The sequence below is a fragment of the Strigops habroptila genome, chromosome 2 (genome assembly GCF_004027225.2).
Source record: "Strigops habroptila isolate Jane chromosome 2, bStrHab1.2.pri, whole genome shotgun sequence".
Classification (NCBI taxonomy): domain Eukaryota; kingdom Metazoa; phylum Chordata; class Aves; order Psittaciformes; family Psittacidae; genus Strigops; species Strigops habroptila.
The window spans coordinates 102,256,610-102,275,557 of NC_044278.2; the positions used below are offsets into that span (position 1 = coordinate 102,256,610).

Below are 18,948 nucleotides of genomic sequence, written 5' to 3' on the forward strand. Positions count from 1 at the left end.
GGATCTTCCATTTTCCCCTTCTTGAAAATGGGGGTTATATTACCCTTCTTCCAGTCATCAGGAACTTCGCCTGAGTGCCACGATTTTTCACATACATGGCAACTTCATCTGCCAGCTGCTTCAGGACCCACGGATGGATTTCATCAGGTCCCATGGACTTACACACATTCAGGTTCCTAAGACGATCTCAAACCTGATCCTCTCCTACAGTGGGCCTAAGGTCTTCATTTCCACAGTCCCTGCGTTTGCCTTCCAAGACTTGAGCAGTGTGGTCAGAGCACTTGCTGGTGAAGACTGAGGCAAAGAAGTCATTGAGAACCTCAGCCTTCTCCAAATCCAGGGTAGCCAGTTCCCTCATTTCCTTGCAGAGGGGGCCCACTTTATCCTTAGTGTGTCTTTTCTTAGCAACAAACCTATAGAAGCCTTTCCTGTTATCTCTGACATCCCTGGCCAGACTCAATTCTAACTGGCTGCACTCCTCTCCTCCAAACACTTATTTCCTGGATTTTGTTGTTGGGGTTTTTTTTTCCCTCCCTCTCCCTACAGGAGCATATTAACAGCTGTGCACTTGCATGTGTACATAAAAACACGCACAAATATATGCAGGAGTTAAAGAAAATGAAACTCCTTACTGAAAATTTTTAACTTGGAAATTTTACAGATTTAGGGTTGATCAACCTAAATCTGATTTTACAGATTTAGGTTGAAAGCTTGGAATATTCCCAGCTTTCATTTCTGAGCTTTTGTTTGTTTATAAACTTGGTTCATTTTTCAGTTTTAAGGTGCTTTGGTTTAGATTACAAAATCAAGACACCAACTCCTTTAAATAGCAACAAGCCTGGCATGTCTACTGAAGGCTGAATATAATGAGATGTTTTTTCTGGCCTCCTGATGAATCATTATGCAAATAACTTCCCACAAACCAGCATACCAGAAGTGTCACATAGCAAACTTTATTTCCCTCATGATTCTCTCTTCTTCAGCATGACAAAAATTATGATATAAAATGATTGAGGAGATATCACCTCCTTCATCAAGACTCTCTAGTTACTACTTGCTATAGGATATACTTTATATTTCATGAACAGCAATGTGTGTGCTATGTTTAACAGGAATGTGTATGGACACTGTAAGACAGAGTTATATCTGTATGAAATAAGTAAGTCCAGAACAGAAATCTTGCTACAACATGCCAAAGAGAGAAAAGTCAAATCTTAGGAGTTATTTTTCTGTGTGCAACACCACTACTTGTTCTTTGATTTTCAGATACAGGCAATGTAAGCAAGAGAATATTCAACTTTATGCTGAAAAGCTGAAAGATCAAGTTTGACTTCAACACAGCTTCTTCCCTCCATCAGAAAACCCCAATCAAGCAACAACATTATTTTACTACTGGAAAGAATCACTTAGGTCCTACAGCCAAGTCTAGGCTGCTGCTTTCAGACTGGTTGGCAGCACCCCACGTTCCTGTGCACTAAAGGTACAAGCTAAAATGCTAGAGGAATCAGTTTTGAAATGCCCTCCTACATATCTATCTGTTTAAAACAAGCAAGATCTAAAGCAGTTCAGTTTCCTGCAATGCTCGCTACAAAGTCTGTCCCACGAGGCCCACCAGGCCTGCCCCAGATGGTACTTGGGCAAGGACCCAAGGAGATGAGACCCTAAAGCTAACTCTTCAGGCAAAACACACAGCTGAAAGCTTTCCAAACAGTGCTGAACACAGTGGAAAACATCATAAGAACATAAGAAAACAGTGCAAAAATTATCAGAACTACTTTACTCCAAAAAGTGGTATTTTAAATATTTCATGGTTGATTTGAAAAAGGCTTCCCACCACAGGTTGAATCCACTGCCAGAACATGCAAAATTTCACATGCTCTTCCCACCTACTGCAGGGCAGACTCACCTCTCGCACTACTTTAATCTCTTTGAGGTGCAGAACATAGATATTAATGAAGAAGATTAAAAAATGTAACAATGGCCATTTAAAAAAACCCACAGATTATCCATTATTTCTCCTTGCCGCATTAAGATAAAAATCATTGTCAGCACTTTTATATATTTAAGTTCTGTGGTATAATGCTCTCAGTGGAATAAGAAGTGTAGCTTTTGCAGTGTTATGCATGTGTATACTACTTTATTGTTTGCTAAAAAAACATTTAAATGAAATTCAGTTCCCCAGAGCAACGCTAAAGCCAGAGATAGTCCCAGGGTGGAAGGAAGAGCTGGGACCACTGGCAGTAAGACCTGTTTTACATCATCAGGAACACTGCCAGAAAGCATGCTAACAAACACCAATTCACATCACAGTTATGAGAAAAATCAGAAGCCCAATGAAAGATTTAGATGGTCACTGAATTGAACCCCTCAGGTCTGTAAATCAGTTTTTTACATTGAGAGTTGTTCAGTGTTTTCTTTCTGCTCCTGAGTTAAAGTACTGAAAGTACAGTAAAAATAAAAATGCAGTAGCCTTCATTTCCCCTCCTCCAAAGAAACTTGGGCTTTAGTTTTACATTTCCCATTTTTCAAAATCTAGAAAGGTTCTGAACTACCAGTTTAGCACTATATTCTGTAAAAAAAAAAAAAAAAAAAAAAACACCAAAACAAAACAAAAAACAAATCAAACCAAAAAAAACCCCAAAAAAAAACCAAAAAAAAAAACCCCTGAAGATACTGAAAATTTGAATTTACTCTGAAAGAGTTGCAGCTTTTCGCATAGATATTTTAGGATAATTACAAATCACATATTTTGCCCTCACATCATCACCCTGACTTTCAATATTCATATATTCTTTCTCCTCATAACAGTCTAAGCACTCAACATTTCTTTTTCAATGAAATGGGTATTCTACGAAGAAAAAAAAAAAAACCATTCAGCAACTGAGGATGCAAAAACTAATGTCAGCAATGAAGTCCCTTTTTGTGCATTATGTACGACAAAGGAAAACAAGATCCAGGAAACTTGCCTATCTTCATTAGAAAGTATCTGTTTGCTGAAAAGCAGAGTCTGTGATGCTGAAAATTATTAACAGCATGTACGCCAGCATTTAATTACTCAGAGAGCTTTTAATAAACAGACCAAAGGACATATCAAAGCCATGCTTATCTCTGCCAACCACAGAAACTCATCAGGATAAAGAGAAAATGTTATTGGCAGCAGTGGATAGTTACTGTTGATTTGCCAGGATTCTGTAGCCCATTGTTTTAAAGTACGTACATTCAGAATGTGGTTTGCCATTTAACTATTGGACTGTTAAGAAAAACATCCCAGTACTTCTGGTTTAACTTGCTAATTTAAAGAGATCATTTCTGCAGAGATAAATGCACTAGATGTACTACAATCTGAAGCTGAGAAGTATCAGAAAGGTTGAAGAAACCCAACAAGTTCCAGAACAACAGAATTAATGTTTAGGCACTTCTGATAGAAAAAGAGTATTGAGGCAATATGAGGTATGAGAATCAAACAAAAAGACACTTTTCAAATATATGTACTTTGAAGAACAATTAACCAAAAAGTCAGACTCCCAATTTTAAAACTTTTGTGAATTTAGTAAAATATGACAGAACATTGGACTACCACACTGTTCCACCTAAAGAAAGATGGTTTCTCACTGCATAAAGTACACAAGCTATAAATTCAGTAGCATTCTGAAGTAACAAAGACATTAGTTTACAGTATAAAAATCAACGTAAGCTGCTATTTTTCCCCCCACACACACCAAACCCCTTCCAAAATAGTTCTGTAACAGGGTCTGTAAATAACACAGCAAAAAGAAAAAAAGCCCAAGACTGACCACACTGACACCAGTGACATGCACAACAGCTATTTAAACCATAATCCTCATCTTTTAACTGTCAAAGTCTTGTGTTGCCAACTGGAGTGTTCAACATAAATAAGGTTGCATACCTGAAATCAAATTCTCTGAGTTCACTGATCAGGTTCACAGTGTTGTGCCTCCTAAAACCTTTAAAAGCAATTGTACTAATCTGGGCCTCATGCTGCAGAGTACCCAACTTCCATCCATTCCCCTGCTTCTCTTGGGAGTCTCCTCTAGGCAGGCAGACGGCCAAGAAACTCTGTGAGGGGATGGAGAAAGGATCCGTGAAGGCAGGCAATTCTGAGAAATCAAGTTATAGGTATGCAATCTTATTTTTCTCTCTTAAATTGCTCCTTCTACTGAGGACCAAGCTAGAAAGCAGCAGTTACCAAAAAAGAAAGGCCAAAGCAAAGATGTGCAGAATGATTTGGCAAAATTGGGAATTTCAGGTGACTTTAATTTATCTAATAAAAAGAGTGAAGAGCAGGTTATGAGAAGTGCCACAGGCAGTAGAAAGTTATCTTCCTTACACATCCCTATAGGTTCTGCCACAACAGTTCATTCTAATTAAATAATACTTTGGTTTGGCTGAACAGAAATTGGTATCTTATCCCTACCTATAGGAGGAAACTATAGTAGGTCAAATAAATGATCCAGATAGCCTACTAGCCTGCTTCAAAGACACATAAGAGTAAAATTAGAAGAATAGCTTGCAATGGATACCTGAGCATATGAACATAAAGAAATGAAATACTCTACTAGCCCCCAATTTGCAGCTCAGAGAACTACTGAGCTAGAAACAGTGTCTTGGCAATTAACAGTCCTCAAGTATTTCTCCTCCATGAGTAAATCCCACTTTCCCCTCAAACCCAGCCAAACATCCACAATAATCTGTGATAAAGTTCCATGGCTTAATTATCTTTACAAGGGTCTTGAATTTGTTACCTGGCTAGTTTCATTTGTCATTCCCTAGTTTTAGGCTAGAAGAAATAGAAACTATTGTTGCTTATTCATTTTTTCTTTATCCCTGATGATTATCCAGATACCTACCATATTCCAGAAATTTTTAACCCCATCACATTCCTGTCCATCTTTAAGAGCAAGACAAGTACTAATCCACCTTGCCATTCTTCACACAGAAGTGCTCCATGCCTTTGATCATCCCTGTCACATCTTAACTTCTTTGCTCTTCTTCTACACCTTTCAAAATGTATAAGGAGGACCACAACTACAGATATGAGCCTATGATACACCCACATTTTGAATTGCAACAATGCATTTCCTGTTTACAGCTATTCAGCAAGGGGACAATATTTTCCTTAATCTACTTAACTATAGCCCCAGATCTATTATTGAGTGGCAACAGCCACCACAGAGGCCGTCATTTTATGTTTGAAGCTTAGAGTTGTTTTCCCTCGATCACATCTGTTTACATTACATCACCTGCTAGATTACTGCCAAGAGTCCAAGTCTTGTAAGATCCTTCTGCAATCCACCACAATTGGCCTTTTTTTTTTTTTTAACAATCAAAATAATTTGGTATTACCAGCAAACTTTGACAGACCATTATTTATCTTCAAAGCAAACAAGCAAATGGGTTAAGAAATACAACTCCCAGCACATATTCTTGTGATCTCCCTTCACTGTTCACTCTTACTCTGTTTCTTATGTTCTAACCAGTTATTAATTGAGGACTTTCTCTTTTGTCTCATGGTCACTTAGGTTTTTTTAGAGACTCTGATAGACATCATAGAAAGCCAAGATGTTATCTACTGGAGCTTCCTTGAAAGAACTTTGATAGATGAGACATGACTGTCTTTTATAAGAGCAAAACTTAACTCTTTTCCAGTGAGACAAACGAATGTGTCTCCAAGAATTTTATAATAACTTCTATTATTTTATCTAGAAGAGATATCTTTTTTTATAATACTCTAGAGAGACATAAAAATATAACAGGGACTGATTTTCACGGAAATTGAAAACCATGGGAGACATTCAGAAGTCTAGTACTGCATGTAATAGTCATTAACCTGGCAGTAGGTGTTCCAGGTTTATCCTACCAAGTTAGTTTCACACAAGGCTCATTGAATTTGTAATTGCATTCTTTCACTTGCCTCAAGATATGACATGTCAAACCAGGGTTTCTTCCAGCTGAGATATTACTACCAAAACCAGTGGTGGAACTCAAGTTCCAACCTCGCTTATACAAGTCAGCTTTGGGCAAAGCCAATGGAAATTATTCAGTACATAAGGGATCTACAAGCCTTTGAATGTATTCACACACTACTAATTCATTATACTTGGCTATCTGGTAATCAAAGTTTTCTCAGTCAATGTTTGAAACAGATTGAATTCACAGCTAAATGATAAGGGAGCTAGAGCACCTCCCATACAAACATAAGCTGAGAAAGTTGGGGCTGTTCAGCCTGGAGAAGACTGCGTGGAGACCTCATAGCAGCCTTCTGGTATCTGAAGGGGGCCTGCAAGGATGCAAGAGAGAGACTCTTCATTAGGGACTGTAGTGATAGGACAAGGGGTAATGGGTTTAAACTGAAACAGGGGAAGTTCAGGTCAGATATAAGGAAGAAGTTCTTTACTGTGAGTGTGGTGAGGCACCGGAACAGGTTGCCCAAAGAAGTGGCAAATGCTCCATCCCTGGCAGTGTTCAAGGCTGGCATCGACAGGGCCTTGGGCAACATGGTCTAGTGTGAGGTGTCCCTGCCCATGGCAGGGGGTTGGAACTAGATGATCTTAAGGTCCTTTCCAACCCTAACCATTCTATGATTCTAAAGGCTCTCATTTCAAATGGCAGAAGAAAGAAGAAACCTTAGCTGCTGGTTTTCTGGATACACTAACCACCTAAAGACATTTAGGGAACACATACTCCAATAAAACAAGCAAGACGAGGTCATAGCCCTCTGATCATCTCTACCAGTGGACCTAATTTCAGGGCTAGTCCTGCATTGAGCAGGAAGTTGGGCCAAATATACTCCGAGGGTACTTTCCTACCCTAAGTCTTTCTATGATACTATTCAGGTGTGACAATCTCTCTCTCCGTCTCTGAGAATGGCACTGGGCTTTACTAACAGCTTTGGCCTGTTGTGATCCAGACAATACCTGGATGCACTTTGTGGGACTGCACGGGTCACAAAGTGGTCCAAATAGGCAGTATGATTGACAGCATACTGTTTAGGAGGGGAAGAGGCTTTAGCCATATGGATATGAGCTCTGCTGGGCAACTTGCTGAGCCACAGATCATGCTGTGACAGATTTTATTTATGAATGTAGATGTAGCCTTAGTGACTCCTTTGAAGCCATAGTATAAATCTGAAAAAAAAGAATAAAAATCAGACCTATGTGAAGTTTGTGTCTGAACAGAATGTGTGTTACAGGGATTTTTCAATTTATTTCTTGTCTTAACTAGTACTTCACATTTCAAAACTTGAAATAAAACACTAATCAGTCCTCATAATACTTGGGGGGGGAGGGGGCTGTGGAGGAATATAAGTGGAGGCACCTGAACAGTGAGCATCAAATTGATATAACATGTGTCTTACAATTTTGGAAATATCTCCAATAAGTGTCTGGTGTCACTCAGTGACAGACCTGCAACTAGGACCTCAAAGTTCTTGGCTCCCAATCCCGTTCAAACTTACTTCCCTGTCAAAGAACTGTAATTCCCTTACAAACTGATGTCAGTTTTGAAAATTATTCGTAAGTCAAATGTGACCAGAAAAGTTGTTCATTGTTAGACTTGTCCTTTAACTTTTAACTCTCGTTATGCTTTTTCTTTTTTCAATTAAAAAGAAATTTATAAATAGGAAGCAAAGAAGAGCTCACTGATCCCAGTCAGCTTATGATATGACAGAATTGACTAGCTAAAAAATTAAGTTGAACAAATATTTCTGATGAATATTTACTGCTTAAATATTGGAAATAGTTTACAGAAGTATTGTATTATAATGTATTTTCCTTACCCCATTTTCGTTTTGTGAAATAGGAATCAGCACTAGGGTCATTGAAGTGTCTGCTCATCATGGTCTCTCCTCCAGCATGAAAATCATATGCAAACACAAGAGCTTAAAAATAGAAACATGTGACAATTACTAACTCAAGTATATTTAGAAAAAAGCCTCAACACATTTCGGGTGGGGGGGAAGGGAGGGGACTAACAAAAAACTTACAATGTTCTCCAAACGCTTTAGTGGTAAACACTTCACGCAAAGTTACTATATTTGAGTGCTGAATTTTTTTCCACATGTCAACCAATACCATGCACTTTGTGTTAACAAGACGAAAACCTTGAAAAGAACAAAACCCATGGTTTAAAATGTAATGTTTTGAGGGAGAATTTTTTACTTTAACATTTTTACTGAAAAGCAACCAGATGTTAAACTATGATGAGCATGCTGAGGAATGCTAGTCCTATTGAGCCAACTCCATTTTTCTCACCATGTATCCTCCGAAGGCAATACGGCAGGTCATCTTTACTATTTACAGCTTTATAGCATGATGTAATGTACCCAAAGTTGCTTGTTTTCTGTATCCGATTGGGCGGTGGCAGTGGTTCCAAAGGAAAGAGGCTGTGGTAGCTGTCCACTTCCGCAGGAACTGCTAAACTCAGTTTATACACAGAAACATTAGGCATCAGTTAACTTTGAGAAAGTTATCACAGCAGCAGAGAAGATTAAAATGAGTGTCATTAAAAGATAAATTCTTTGCACCATCTTTTTGGTGCACGTAAAGTTAAAATTCACTATTTTTCTTTAATACCAACATATAGGTTCCTGGAAGAGATTCCACAGAGCTAAAATAGCTGTCTTCAGAAAAAGTGACACCAATTAAAAAAAAAAAAAAAAATAAAAAAATAAAAAAAAAAAAATCAACAGAATAGATGCATAAATTCCATGTGCCATTTTCTTATCTGCTTTTAAAATTCACCCTTCTAACCTTTCTTTGGTGTTTTTTTCCTGCAGAGATCATAAATAAGCACCAATTTCCACTCAGACTTCAGACCACTGGAAGAACCCCATTTTCATCACAAAAAAAAAAAAAAAGCAAATCCGAATCTTACATGCTTTAACATACTGGTTTAGAAAACAGGCAGAGAGAGGTGCTGAAGGTTTACAAATCAAATTAAAAGATTACCCTTACAAGAAGATACACAGTTGTACTTCATCTGGATTAGTAAATTAAACTGCATTTTTTTTACTGTATCATTATCACATTAAACATGTTTGAGAAGGATGCTGCAATAAAAAGGCAATGTGTTTAAATCAATTTGAAGACAGTCAATTGTAAATTCTCCAAAAGCCAAATTACAATGAATACTAGTTGTCAGGCAAGAGAAGCATATACTACAAAGCCTTCTCTGACAAACCAACCAATTCTCTCTTCAAAACAAACTAATTTACTAGTTTATATACAGAGTTTGAAAATTTATGCCTCCTTTAGAGGAATATTGAATACGTACAGAGTAATACTATACTATTCTTCGGAAGGCTTTATTGCCTTAATGATTTTTTTCCTTTCTCAGCAATTTTAAGTATTCCCAACCATTAAAGAGTTTCTAAACAGAATAAAATTACAGAAGAAAAAGATAATAGAAGCAAGAATAAAAATTTGTATTTGTGAAATACTGACTATCTGGTTATCCACAGTCTGTGCTTGTTTTTTTACAAGATGTTGTTAATATTGTTGAATGCACAAGGTTACAGAATGATATGACCTGAGTTTAGTTTATAAGAAACATTTACTTACCAGGAATATCAGCCTGATCAATCTGCGCCATAGTTATTAAGTGTCTGTTGATCAGTTCCTGAAGAACAAAATAAGTCAAGTTTTGAACATTATAGTTCTGGTCATAATTTCTGATAAATTATCAGTACACTGTCTTTGAAGTACCAGCTACTTGTACTATAATAGGAAGTTGATGGAAGTGTCTGGGCACTAGTTCGAAAACATCAATGACAAAATATATAAATTCTTGAAGGAAGGATCTGCAGAAGACATTAATTAGAGATAACATTGACAGAGGCACTTACCACGGTAAAACCGAAATAAAAGTCACAGCCAGCCTTCAGAGAAGGGCTCATCAACTAACCCTGCACACACTTTCATATCACTGAAAGATTTAAAACTGGATAGGACTACAGCTTAAAGGAATGCTACATAGATGAACTCAGGCACACCAAAACTACACAAGTAGTAAGACTACTTAGGTGAATAGTAAATCATGGCATGCAGATTAGATTGCAGTCACATGTGTTGTAATCAGCCTTCACCCTCTGTTGTACTCCATCTATTACAGGACTTAAAATTTTTAAATTCTCCATACTGAAAATGGACTGCACAGATTCTGAGTGGCTATTTCTCTTCTACTAATATTGATTTTCTAGTTTTTGCCAATATATGTGATTTTCCTTTAACTTCTCTATCATCTTACCTGTCTGAGTTCATCCGCCATGAAGAAGGAAGGTGCATTTGCTTTTGGCTGCATGTAAGCAACATGAGGTGCAGCTGGATGGTAAATGTGGTAGTTTGGAAATACCTGAAAAACAAAACATTTGAAGCAGCAGTTTAAAATCCAAAAGGATAGGAAAAACAAAGAGTTTTGTCACCCTTTTAGTTTGAACTACTGAACTACAAAGTCTTTATGCACAGTACGTGTTACAAATATACTGTCAGATACATTACAATTTCCTTATGTGATATTCACTACTAATGACTTCAGGAAGGGAAGAGGGAAGTATGTATGTAGATAGTTATTTTAACATTTTTGTAACTGTCTTTTCCCCTCCACTGTAAATGTAAGTTACTTAACCTATCAGAAAAAAAAAAAGCAATCTGAATTTTTTATGTTTTCTCATTACATATGTAACCACTGAGATGTACATAAAACGCTTTCTTTTGATTGCTGCATAAAAAAGCCCCTCAACACAAAGGTCCTTAAGTTTCAGTGATTTGGGAGAACAATTATAACAATTAAAACGCCTAATCTTTATACAAAATAAGGGTTTCAAGGTGTAAAGAATAATCTCTGTGGTATCAACCCATTCGGAATTTGGAAGTTCCATACACTTCTGTATTAAAAGCAAACATACCATTCCTGTGAGAGGTGCTGGAGTTGTATCAGTATAGAAGTATGTTGTTCCACCTACTGTTTCCTTCTGTATCACCTGGCCAGTAGATGGAGGCTGAGAGACAGCATTAGCGACAGAAGCAGAGGCACTAGTAGGCACCATATAGTTTGCTGGGTTAGGAGTATGACTTCTTCTTCGAGGAGCAGGAGATGTATGAGGAGTTATTTTGGGGGAATGAAGAGGAGAAGATCCTGCTGACAGTGACATTCCTTAAAGAAACACAGGAAGATATTCTTGATCAAACCTGACATCAAAAAATTAACAGTTTGAAAAACAGCAGCCCTCCCCTACCAATAATATCCTGAGCAGGTGAGATGCTTTAGGATTGCTACATCTATATGAAAAGTTAAGAGGTAAAACATTAAGAGTAAGACTGAACAGATACATTTTCCCGAATATCTTTGTTTAGTTCAGAAAGAGCTTGAGAACTTCTGATCTACTCATGAAGAACCAGAATGAAAGACACAGATGTACAGAGAAGAATCAAATTCATGCTGTGTCTAGAAGAGAGTTTATTAAACTGTGAAAAGATAAAATATGATAAGTAAATGCTTATGTAATAGTTACATGAACAGTCAACAGAGTTTGCTAAGCTACAATAAACCTTCCAGGGTACTAGTGAGGAAGAGATAACCCTTCAAAAAAAACTCCTAGTGTTACTAGCAGAAGGTCCTAGATATCCAGATGTTCTGACTAACACCAATGAAAGAATCTTTTAAATTTATTGTTGCTCCAATTGGGCTGTATTTTCTCTTCTTGAACAGTCAGAACATTACTAGTCATAGTAAATTCTTTTTTTTGAAAGGATAGAAAATGCACAACTTTCATATTTAAAGCTCTATTGACAGCTGAGAATTAGTCAGATATTGGCTTAAATTACTCCCATTTATAAGCTCTGGTAACCAGAGTAATTTAAGCCAATATCTGACTAATAAAAGCAAAAGCAACTTTTTTTATTACATACACACTTTTTAGTTACAAAAAACTAGTTATTTCAATCGAGAGTTCTCAATATGCATCATCAGTAACATGTAGGAGTGTTTTTACATTCGTGTCTTGTCCCTACAGTAGTCTCATCCCTCCTACGTTTACTTCTTTGTTAAGCAAACTACAAAAGCAAGTAAAAATTTTAGTATTAACGGTTTAATCAGTGGTTAAGGAAAAGTGACTGAGAAGCTATATTATCCTAATTATATTGAAAGAATATTTGTAACCTTTTGTTTAGCTCAAATCATGTACTACTTTGACACCTCAAAACCGATGCATACTAATTCAGCACAATTATTTCTTTTGTTCTTGAAAAGTGAATAGTTCCAACATAAACTTTTATGAGGGTGGTGAGGCACTGGAACAGGTTGCCCAGAGAAGTGGTAAATGCTCCATCCCTGGCAGTGTTCAAGACCAGGTTGGACAGAGCCTTGGGCGACATGGTCTAGAATGAGGCATCCCTGCCCATGGCAGCGGGGTTGGAACTGGATGATCTTAAGGTCCTTTCCAACCCTAACTATTCTATGATTCTATGATAAACAAGACTATTTAATATAACCCATAAGAAAGTTTTGCCTTATTATCTTTAGTTGAGTCTCTTCAGTCATTTATTCTTTTTATAAAAATATAAAATATAAGAATATGCAAAATATAAAGTCTACACTTTTCTGGGCCAGAACTTTTTCTTATATTAACCCATATATGTGTGTGTATACACATACCTTACATAGATAAGCAGTATAGTGGAACAACTGCTTACTGATTACTGCATTAAATAGTGTGAATTATAATAGGTACTTCTGAATGTTTAATTTCAAAGTACTTCTGAATGGTAACATAAGTGTCCTAAAAATCTGTTTACAAATCAATTGAATGACCATAAAATGTTACACATTGTGACAGCACTAGTTTATGCTACAAAATCAACTAAGTTTCCATCACAGTAAAAGTTGCCTTGAGCAACTGAGTAACACTTAAATATTTCAGTAGCTACTGTATAAATAGTTACATCTTTAACAAACAACTAAAACATGAATACATTCTTAATCCACTGGGGGTGGGGAAGAGCAATTTCAAAGGAAACAATGTATTACTATTAAAATTGAAGGATGGATAATTATGGACAAAAAACTGAAGCAGCTCTACGATTTGTGTCTAGGACATTCAAGGGATTCTCTTCATCTAGGGAAAGTTACTGACATGTCTTTTTCCACTCCATTGCAATAAAATACAGTATTAACCAAAGTCCTTGCAAGCATGTAATCTTCTACCCAGACAGAAAAAACTGGCTTCAAGAAACTTTTGTTTCAATAAAACATTCAACTGTAGAAACCAGGGAGGGGGAAAAAACAAAAAACAAACCAAACCACAAAACCCAGCAGCCTTCATATATACTAATGAAAAATTAACCAGTCTTCCCTTACTTTAAAATAAAAACTAGATATACAAGACACAGTATACTGCAAATCCTATCTTAAAAATGAAAGTGATAACTTGCAACCTCACTTTAGTGATCATTTTAATGATATTGTGACCTTCTAATGAAAGTTTCTCAAAAAAAAAAAAAAAAAAAATCACTAGCAGTTCTTACTGATACAATTTCCACTACAAGATTTAATTAAAAAAAAAATATATTCCTGCCAAAAATAGTTACAAATATAAAACTTCAATGTCTTTGCTTGAGTATTAAAGCAAGACTGAAAGAAGAAGAGAGTTAAGTGAATTCTTTCAAATACCCTTCCAGCCTCAGTTAGGTCTCATTTTGGTAGGACATTGAGAGTTCAATTAAAATCATCTGGTGGGCAGAACATACAGGCTTCTCATTCGCCAATATACATAGTAAGTTCAAGATATGAAACAAGCTTGACTACAGTTTCGTTTTATACTACTAGAACGTATACCACAAGTTACAGAAAATTTTTCGCTAGTGCTGCAGTGGGTGCTGTTAGGCTGAGGCAGCAAATATTGAAGGTGATAGATTCTGCTGAGAGACTTGCACTAAATACTGCAGAGTCTAAATAAGTATTAATTATTAAAAGTGCAGTATCACAAGAAAACCTCTTAATACAGTGAAACTGAGGTATAGCTAAGTACTTACGGAAGCAAACAATTGGACGGACAAACTCATGCAGATCTCAATAATTTCATTAGTATTTCAATCAGTGAAACCCTTACTAATATTCATATTTAACCACAACAAAATAGAATTAGAGGAAAATAAAGGAAAATGGCTCTATTAAAAGGTGAATGTATATTCCCACTGGCTCATCCTGAAGGAAAAAGACTGTACTGAACATATGATGCTAACAATGTGGTGAATACAGAACAAGCTGTTTTGAATAGCAATTTATATCAACACTTACTCACTTAAAGGCAAAAACTGGTTTTTAATAATCTGATTTTTACTTATATATCATACCAGTGATTCTGACAAAACAACATTGAGCTTTCCCCTCCCCCCTCCCTTTTTTTTCCTCCACTCATCTACAACTATATCCCTATGCCTCTAAGGTTATAATATTTAGAGGTCAAAAATTAAGCATTTACCATTTTATCACATCGACATTCTATACATTAGAGATACTCCAGCCTACTAGGCACATTTTGAGGAATGACAAACCAAAGTAAATAATAAAACCAGACTATTTCAAGAACTTAAAGCAACATCCTTTAATTAATTTAAGTATTTATTTTTATTATAAGAAGCTTTCTATCAGGTCATTAGCATTGTAGCTGTATATTTCTAAGCTAATTAAACTTGTTTAATTCCCTAAGCTTTATGGGCATCAGTTTTTCCTCCTTGATCGGGAGGGGGGAGGGGAGCCCAAAAAAACCAACCAAAACCCCAAAAACCCAAAACACCCCAAAAAAACCCATTCCAACTAATTTTCCAGTCTCTTTGCCTTCTTCCTTTCTTGTGCTATTCTGGAATGACTGCGGAACTTTCTCCATAGAATGCTGCCCCACTGTTGATACGGCAGGTCAGAACAAGCTCTTGAGGCCTTAGGCCACTCAAACAAGCTCAGCTGATAGTGCTTCATTTCCAGCTTGGGTCATGCGCTCCAAGAACAACACTCTCATAAGCCCATCATGAATGGAGATGTGTAAAGTGATCACAAGCACATCACCTTCATGCTCTTGGTTCCTAACCTTGCAGGTTCATACTGGCAGGAGAAATAGGACCTCTTACGTTCTGCATAAGCTCAGAGTGTGTCTTGGACTAAATACAGAAGCAACAGCAATTTACTGTCATTGCCATTGATAACAAACGCATTACTCTTTAGCTATAACCTAGCATAAGCGAACCCAAGCCAAATGTTTTCTCTGCTGGGAGCTATACATCTGTTCTCTCTGAAGTTTAACACAACAGTGTTGTCTTACCACCTCGATGACATTCATAATTTCTTTCATATGCTTTGTTGCATATTTTAATGGCACTATTACTCTAAAACCGCAACACAGAACTGGGCAAAATAAGCTTGTTAATAAGAGTACTGTTTGAAGATTGACAACAACTCACTAAATTTCCCATACAAATGATAAACAGGATGAGTTTGCCAGCAAGGGAATAGAATGAGCAAAAATAGGGTATTATCCAAGGGAGCTTAAGGAAAGAAAGTTTGGAGACGAGATGGAGATTTGTTCAATGCTCTTCAACAGGACAATCTGCTCCAGCTATTTGTGTAAGTTGCATTTTATCTCATTATGCTTCGTATTCTGTTAAACACAATTGAGATGAAGACCGATTCTGTGTTGAGCTTATGCTAGAAAGCACTTACCTAAATAAATACACATAAAAGTAGGGGTAACAATCTTCATGCTATGCACTAATGGATGTGTCAGGTATGGATACAAGGTATCTATTAAAGTAGGCTAGGTTTCAGTGGTCATTTTTTCCAGTATTTCTGCAGTACCACTGATAAGACAGGCAAAACATTTTCCAGGGACAATCAATTTTGTGAACAGTTATCTTTGAAATACTAGATGCCAAAAGTGGTTTTGATTTACACCTACCTTAACAGAAATCTTATAAATTAGATATCTTAAATTTTTCCATCCGCAAGAGGAAAATCAAAGGATTGTTCTCATTATTTACCTACTTTGTTATGGGTGAATTAAACTATGGAACTTTTAACAAATTACTCCTAGTACATTTCCTTATTTCTTATGACACATTAATTTCCTCCAGTGTCCTGTAAAGTACTGTAAGCAATCTTAATCTCATGCAAATGCTTAAATCTTACAAGCTTCCTGAAATGTGTACACTTTCTACTGAAGAGTATACACCATTTAACTGGAAGAAAACTTACCTTTATTTAAAGGAAAAACTCTCACAAACTCTTTGTTATGGGTTTCACTTGAATTTGTTTTCACTTATTAAAAGCTAACAGATTAATTTTTAATGAAAATATCAGAACAGATTTAAATCTTTTTTTATTCTGTCAGGCAGTATGACCTAAATGGTGTAGTTACGCCACACTTAAATACTGCTTTCTTATTTAAGAGCCTAATCTTTTAGAAAGAGCACCGCCTAACTCATCTTGAGGTAACAGAAATTTCTGTGGATGCATACTATTAACAGCTAAACCATTTAAATAGAAGTGTCTGAGTATTATTTACACAGGACATTCAGGTTCAGAGAATACTGCACTCAGCGTAGAGAAAGAAGCTTCTACAGCACCCAGCCCAGGTCCCTACTCTGAACTCTATTTTCTTTTTAATTATACAGGAAGAGCAGGGAAACAAGCCAACTTTGCCTAAAGTTAGCTCTTGTGAATACTCCCCCATCCCTCTCATCCATAAAACAAACAATAGTATTTGAACCTAGACAGTTTTCAGCATTGGCAACTATATTTCTAGGAGCTCAAATCGTTGTGCTAACTTCTTTCATCAGTGTTACTTATCCTTTCAAGTGTTACTTACAGATAGTAAAGAAATTGGACTGTGAAGGATCCCTCTGAGACCCCACTGGATACTTTCCAAAAGTAGATCATTTTACTGTATGCTATTTAATCCTTTATACACTTTTCAATCCAGGTGACAAGGCTGAGAGGCATATAAACACAACAGTTTTCCAATAAGACTGCACAGCACAATATAGTATCAATCAGACACAGTACTGCAACATGTTCATTTGGTCAGCAGAAGCATCAAATCGCTTTCCTAGCCTGTTGTGATAGTTACAACATGCAAGCTAAGTCCTTCTTTCACATTGATAGAGATTTATCCCCTGGCATCAGGAAAGAATGACGTTCTGTCTAATAGACGGTAATTGACAATACTGGTTTAAAAAACAATACTTAGAATACTTGCCCCTCTGCCTTTTGGCAGCCTTCTAATGCTTCTTGGGAGTGGCAAGAAATTGCCAAAGGTTTAAGTACATGCAGAAGCTTGCTAAAGGATCTGCAATGTGTAATATCCAGATCTGCTGATGGTTATATCTTAGAACAATTTCATTTTATTTAAAAAAATAAAAATTAGAATTAAGCTAACTTGTTAAGAACAGAATTCCAAAAGATGCATTAAGAGCTTGAAGTTCTTAAGTGTAAAAAATAAAAAAATGAAAAAATCTTGGCACATTCTATACCTGCATGGAACACATTTTGGTAACAGTTGCAAACATGTGAAATAATCTTAAATGGGTCTTCAAAGTGAGTTTACATACGACAGATACAACAATTAACACTACTTTGCAAGGCCAATTATTTTAGAGTAAGTTTATCTTCTACTTTTTATTTTTCATCAAGATTTTAGTGACAATCATTACTTCCAGATTACATTCTCTAGAAACAAAAGTGTATGTTTGTGTGTGGTAAACAGAACACATTCACTCTAGGCTGCAGTGAATTTCTAGACTAGTAATTCAAAGCAACTTCAGGTACTACTCTGGCAAGGACTGCACAGAGCACAGTATGTGGTAATTCAGCACCTCTTCTCCCAGAAAGGGCAGAGTAAATTAAGCTGAGTTAATTTCAGTGCTACTGCGGCTGAACAGATTTCACAGCCTGCAGCATGATTTCCACACTACTGGAAGATAAATCCCAAGTTCCTGCATGTTTATACGCTTGAAGACTAACTTAAAATTAGGAGCTACAGTAGGAGATGCCTACATTTATACCCAATAAACCTCATAACTATCTATATGAGGTTATGTTTGACATTAGAAGAAGTAACTGTACTGGAAATCATTACTCTCAACTTACCTGGTGCTAGCCCAGCAGTAGCAGGACTTCCCATGGAGGGGTGAGAGAACAAGGCTTGAGAGAAGGCAGACATACTTGACTGGGATACATTACTCAGCCTGGAGGTTGATCCTCCTTTAGGAACAAACTCACTTGCAGAAGGATTTGGTGTCTGTTTAAAAACAAATGTAAATTAAATGTTTATTAAGAAATGGACAGTGCCTATTCGGTAGAAAATACTTTCTAGGTAAGCCTACCAAGTGCAGAGGATATTTTTAAGTTACATACAGCATGCTGACAAGAACAGGCAATATTGGAAGCTGGTCTGCACTAACAAATTTAAATGTGTTTTAGCTTATGTCTGAAGTAGCATTAGCAAGCTTTCCATATGAACAGCTGATGTTTGAGTTCATACTAATACTTTGCGAAAGGCTTTCCATAAGCATTATGTTACAAAACTGGAGAGCAGACTTGCCAATGAAAGCTTTGCCACTGCCACACAGGCTTCCTACACGACCTTAGAGATTTCATCTCAATCTAAGGAACAGTTTCAAATTAAGGCAGTAAAAGCTATTCCGACTAAAGAAGTTATCCCTACCTCTATTTCAAATAGTCCTATATGTTCCTTTTTTTTGTGAAGTTAACTTCTAATTACCTATTCCATTTATGTAGCACCTTTAATAATGACGTTTGATTTGGTACCACAGAAGCAAATAGCAGCAGAGTGACTGTCAAACATACATTATTTATTAGTACATAAAACATATCACACAACCAGCTTTTAATTTCTACTAAAATCTGTGCAAAGTGTTTTGTAGA

The 18,948-nt window shown here is 36.6% G+C and overlaps 1 protein-coding gene across 6 annotated transcripts in view; it reads right to left on the minus strand.

Moving 5' to 3' along the window:
• The window catches only part of PAN3 (poly(A) specific ribonuclease subunit PAN3), an 80,774-nt gene that overhangs the window by 19,341 nt on the left and 42,485 nt on the right, over positions 1-18,948 (minus strand). For 5 of the 6 annotated variants that reach the window (XM_030477817.1, XM_030477813.1, XM_030477814.1 and 2 more), the window contains 7 exons: positions 18,151-18,301; positions 10,922-11,169; positions 10,264-10,368; positions 9,579-9,636; positions 8,271-8,432; positions 8,003-8,119; positions 7,796-7,897 (listed from right to left, as the gene is read on the minus strand). In XM_030477817.1, the coding sequence (XP_030333677.1) occupies positions 7,796-7,897; positions 8,003-8,119; positions 8,271-8,432; positions 9,579-9,636; positions 10,264-10,368; positions 10,922-11,169; positions 18,151-18,301 (943 nt within the window). The remainder of the gene's footprint in view (positions 1-7,795; positions 7,898-8,002; positions 8,120-8,270; positions 8,433-9,578; positions 9,637-10,263; positions 10,369-10,921; positions 11,170-18,150; positions 18,302-18,948) is intronic. The other variant, XM_030477812.1, reaches the window with a different exon arrangement.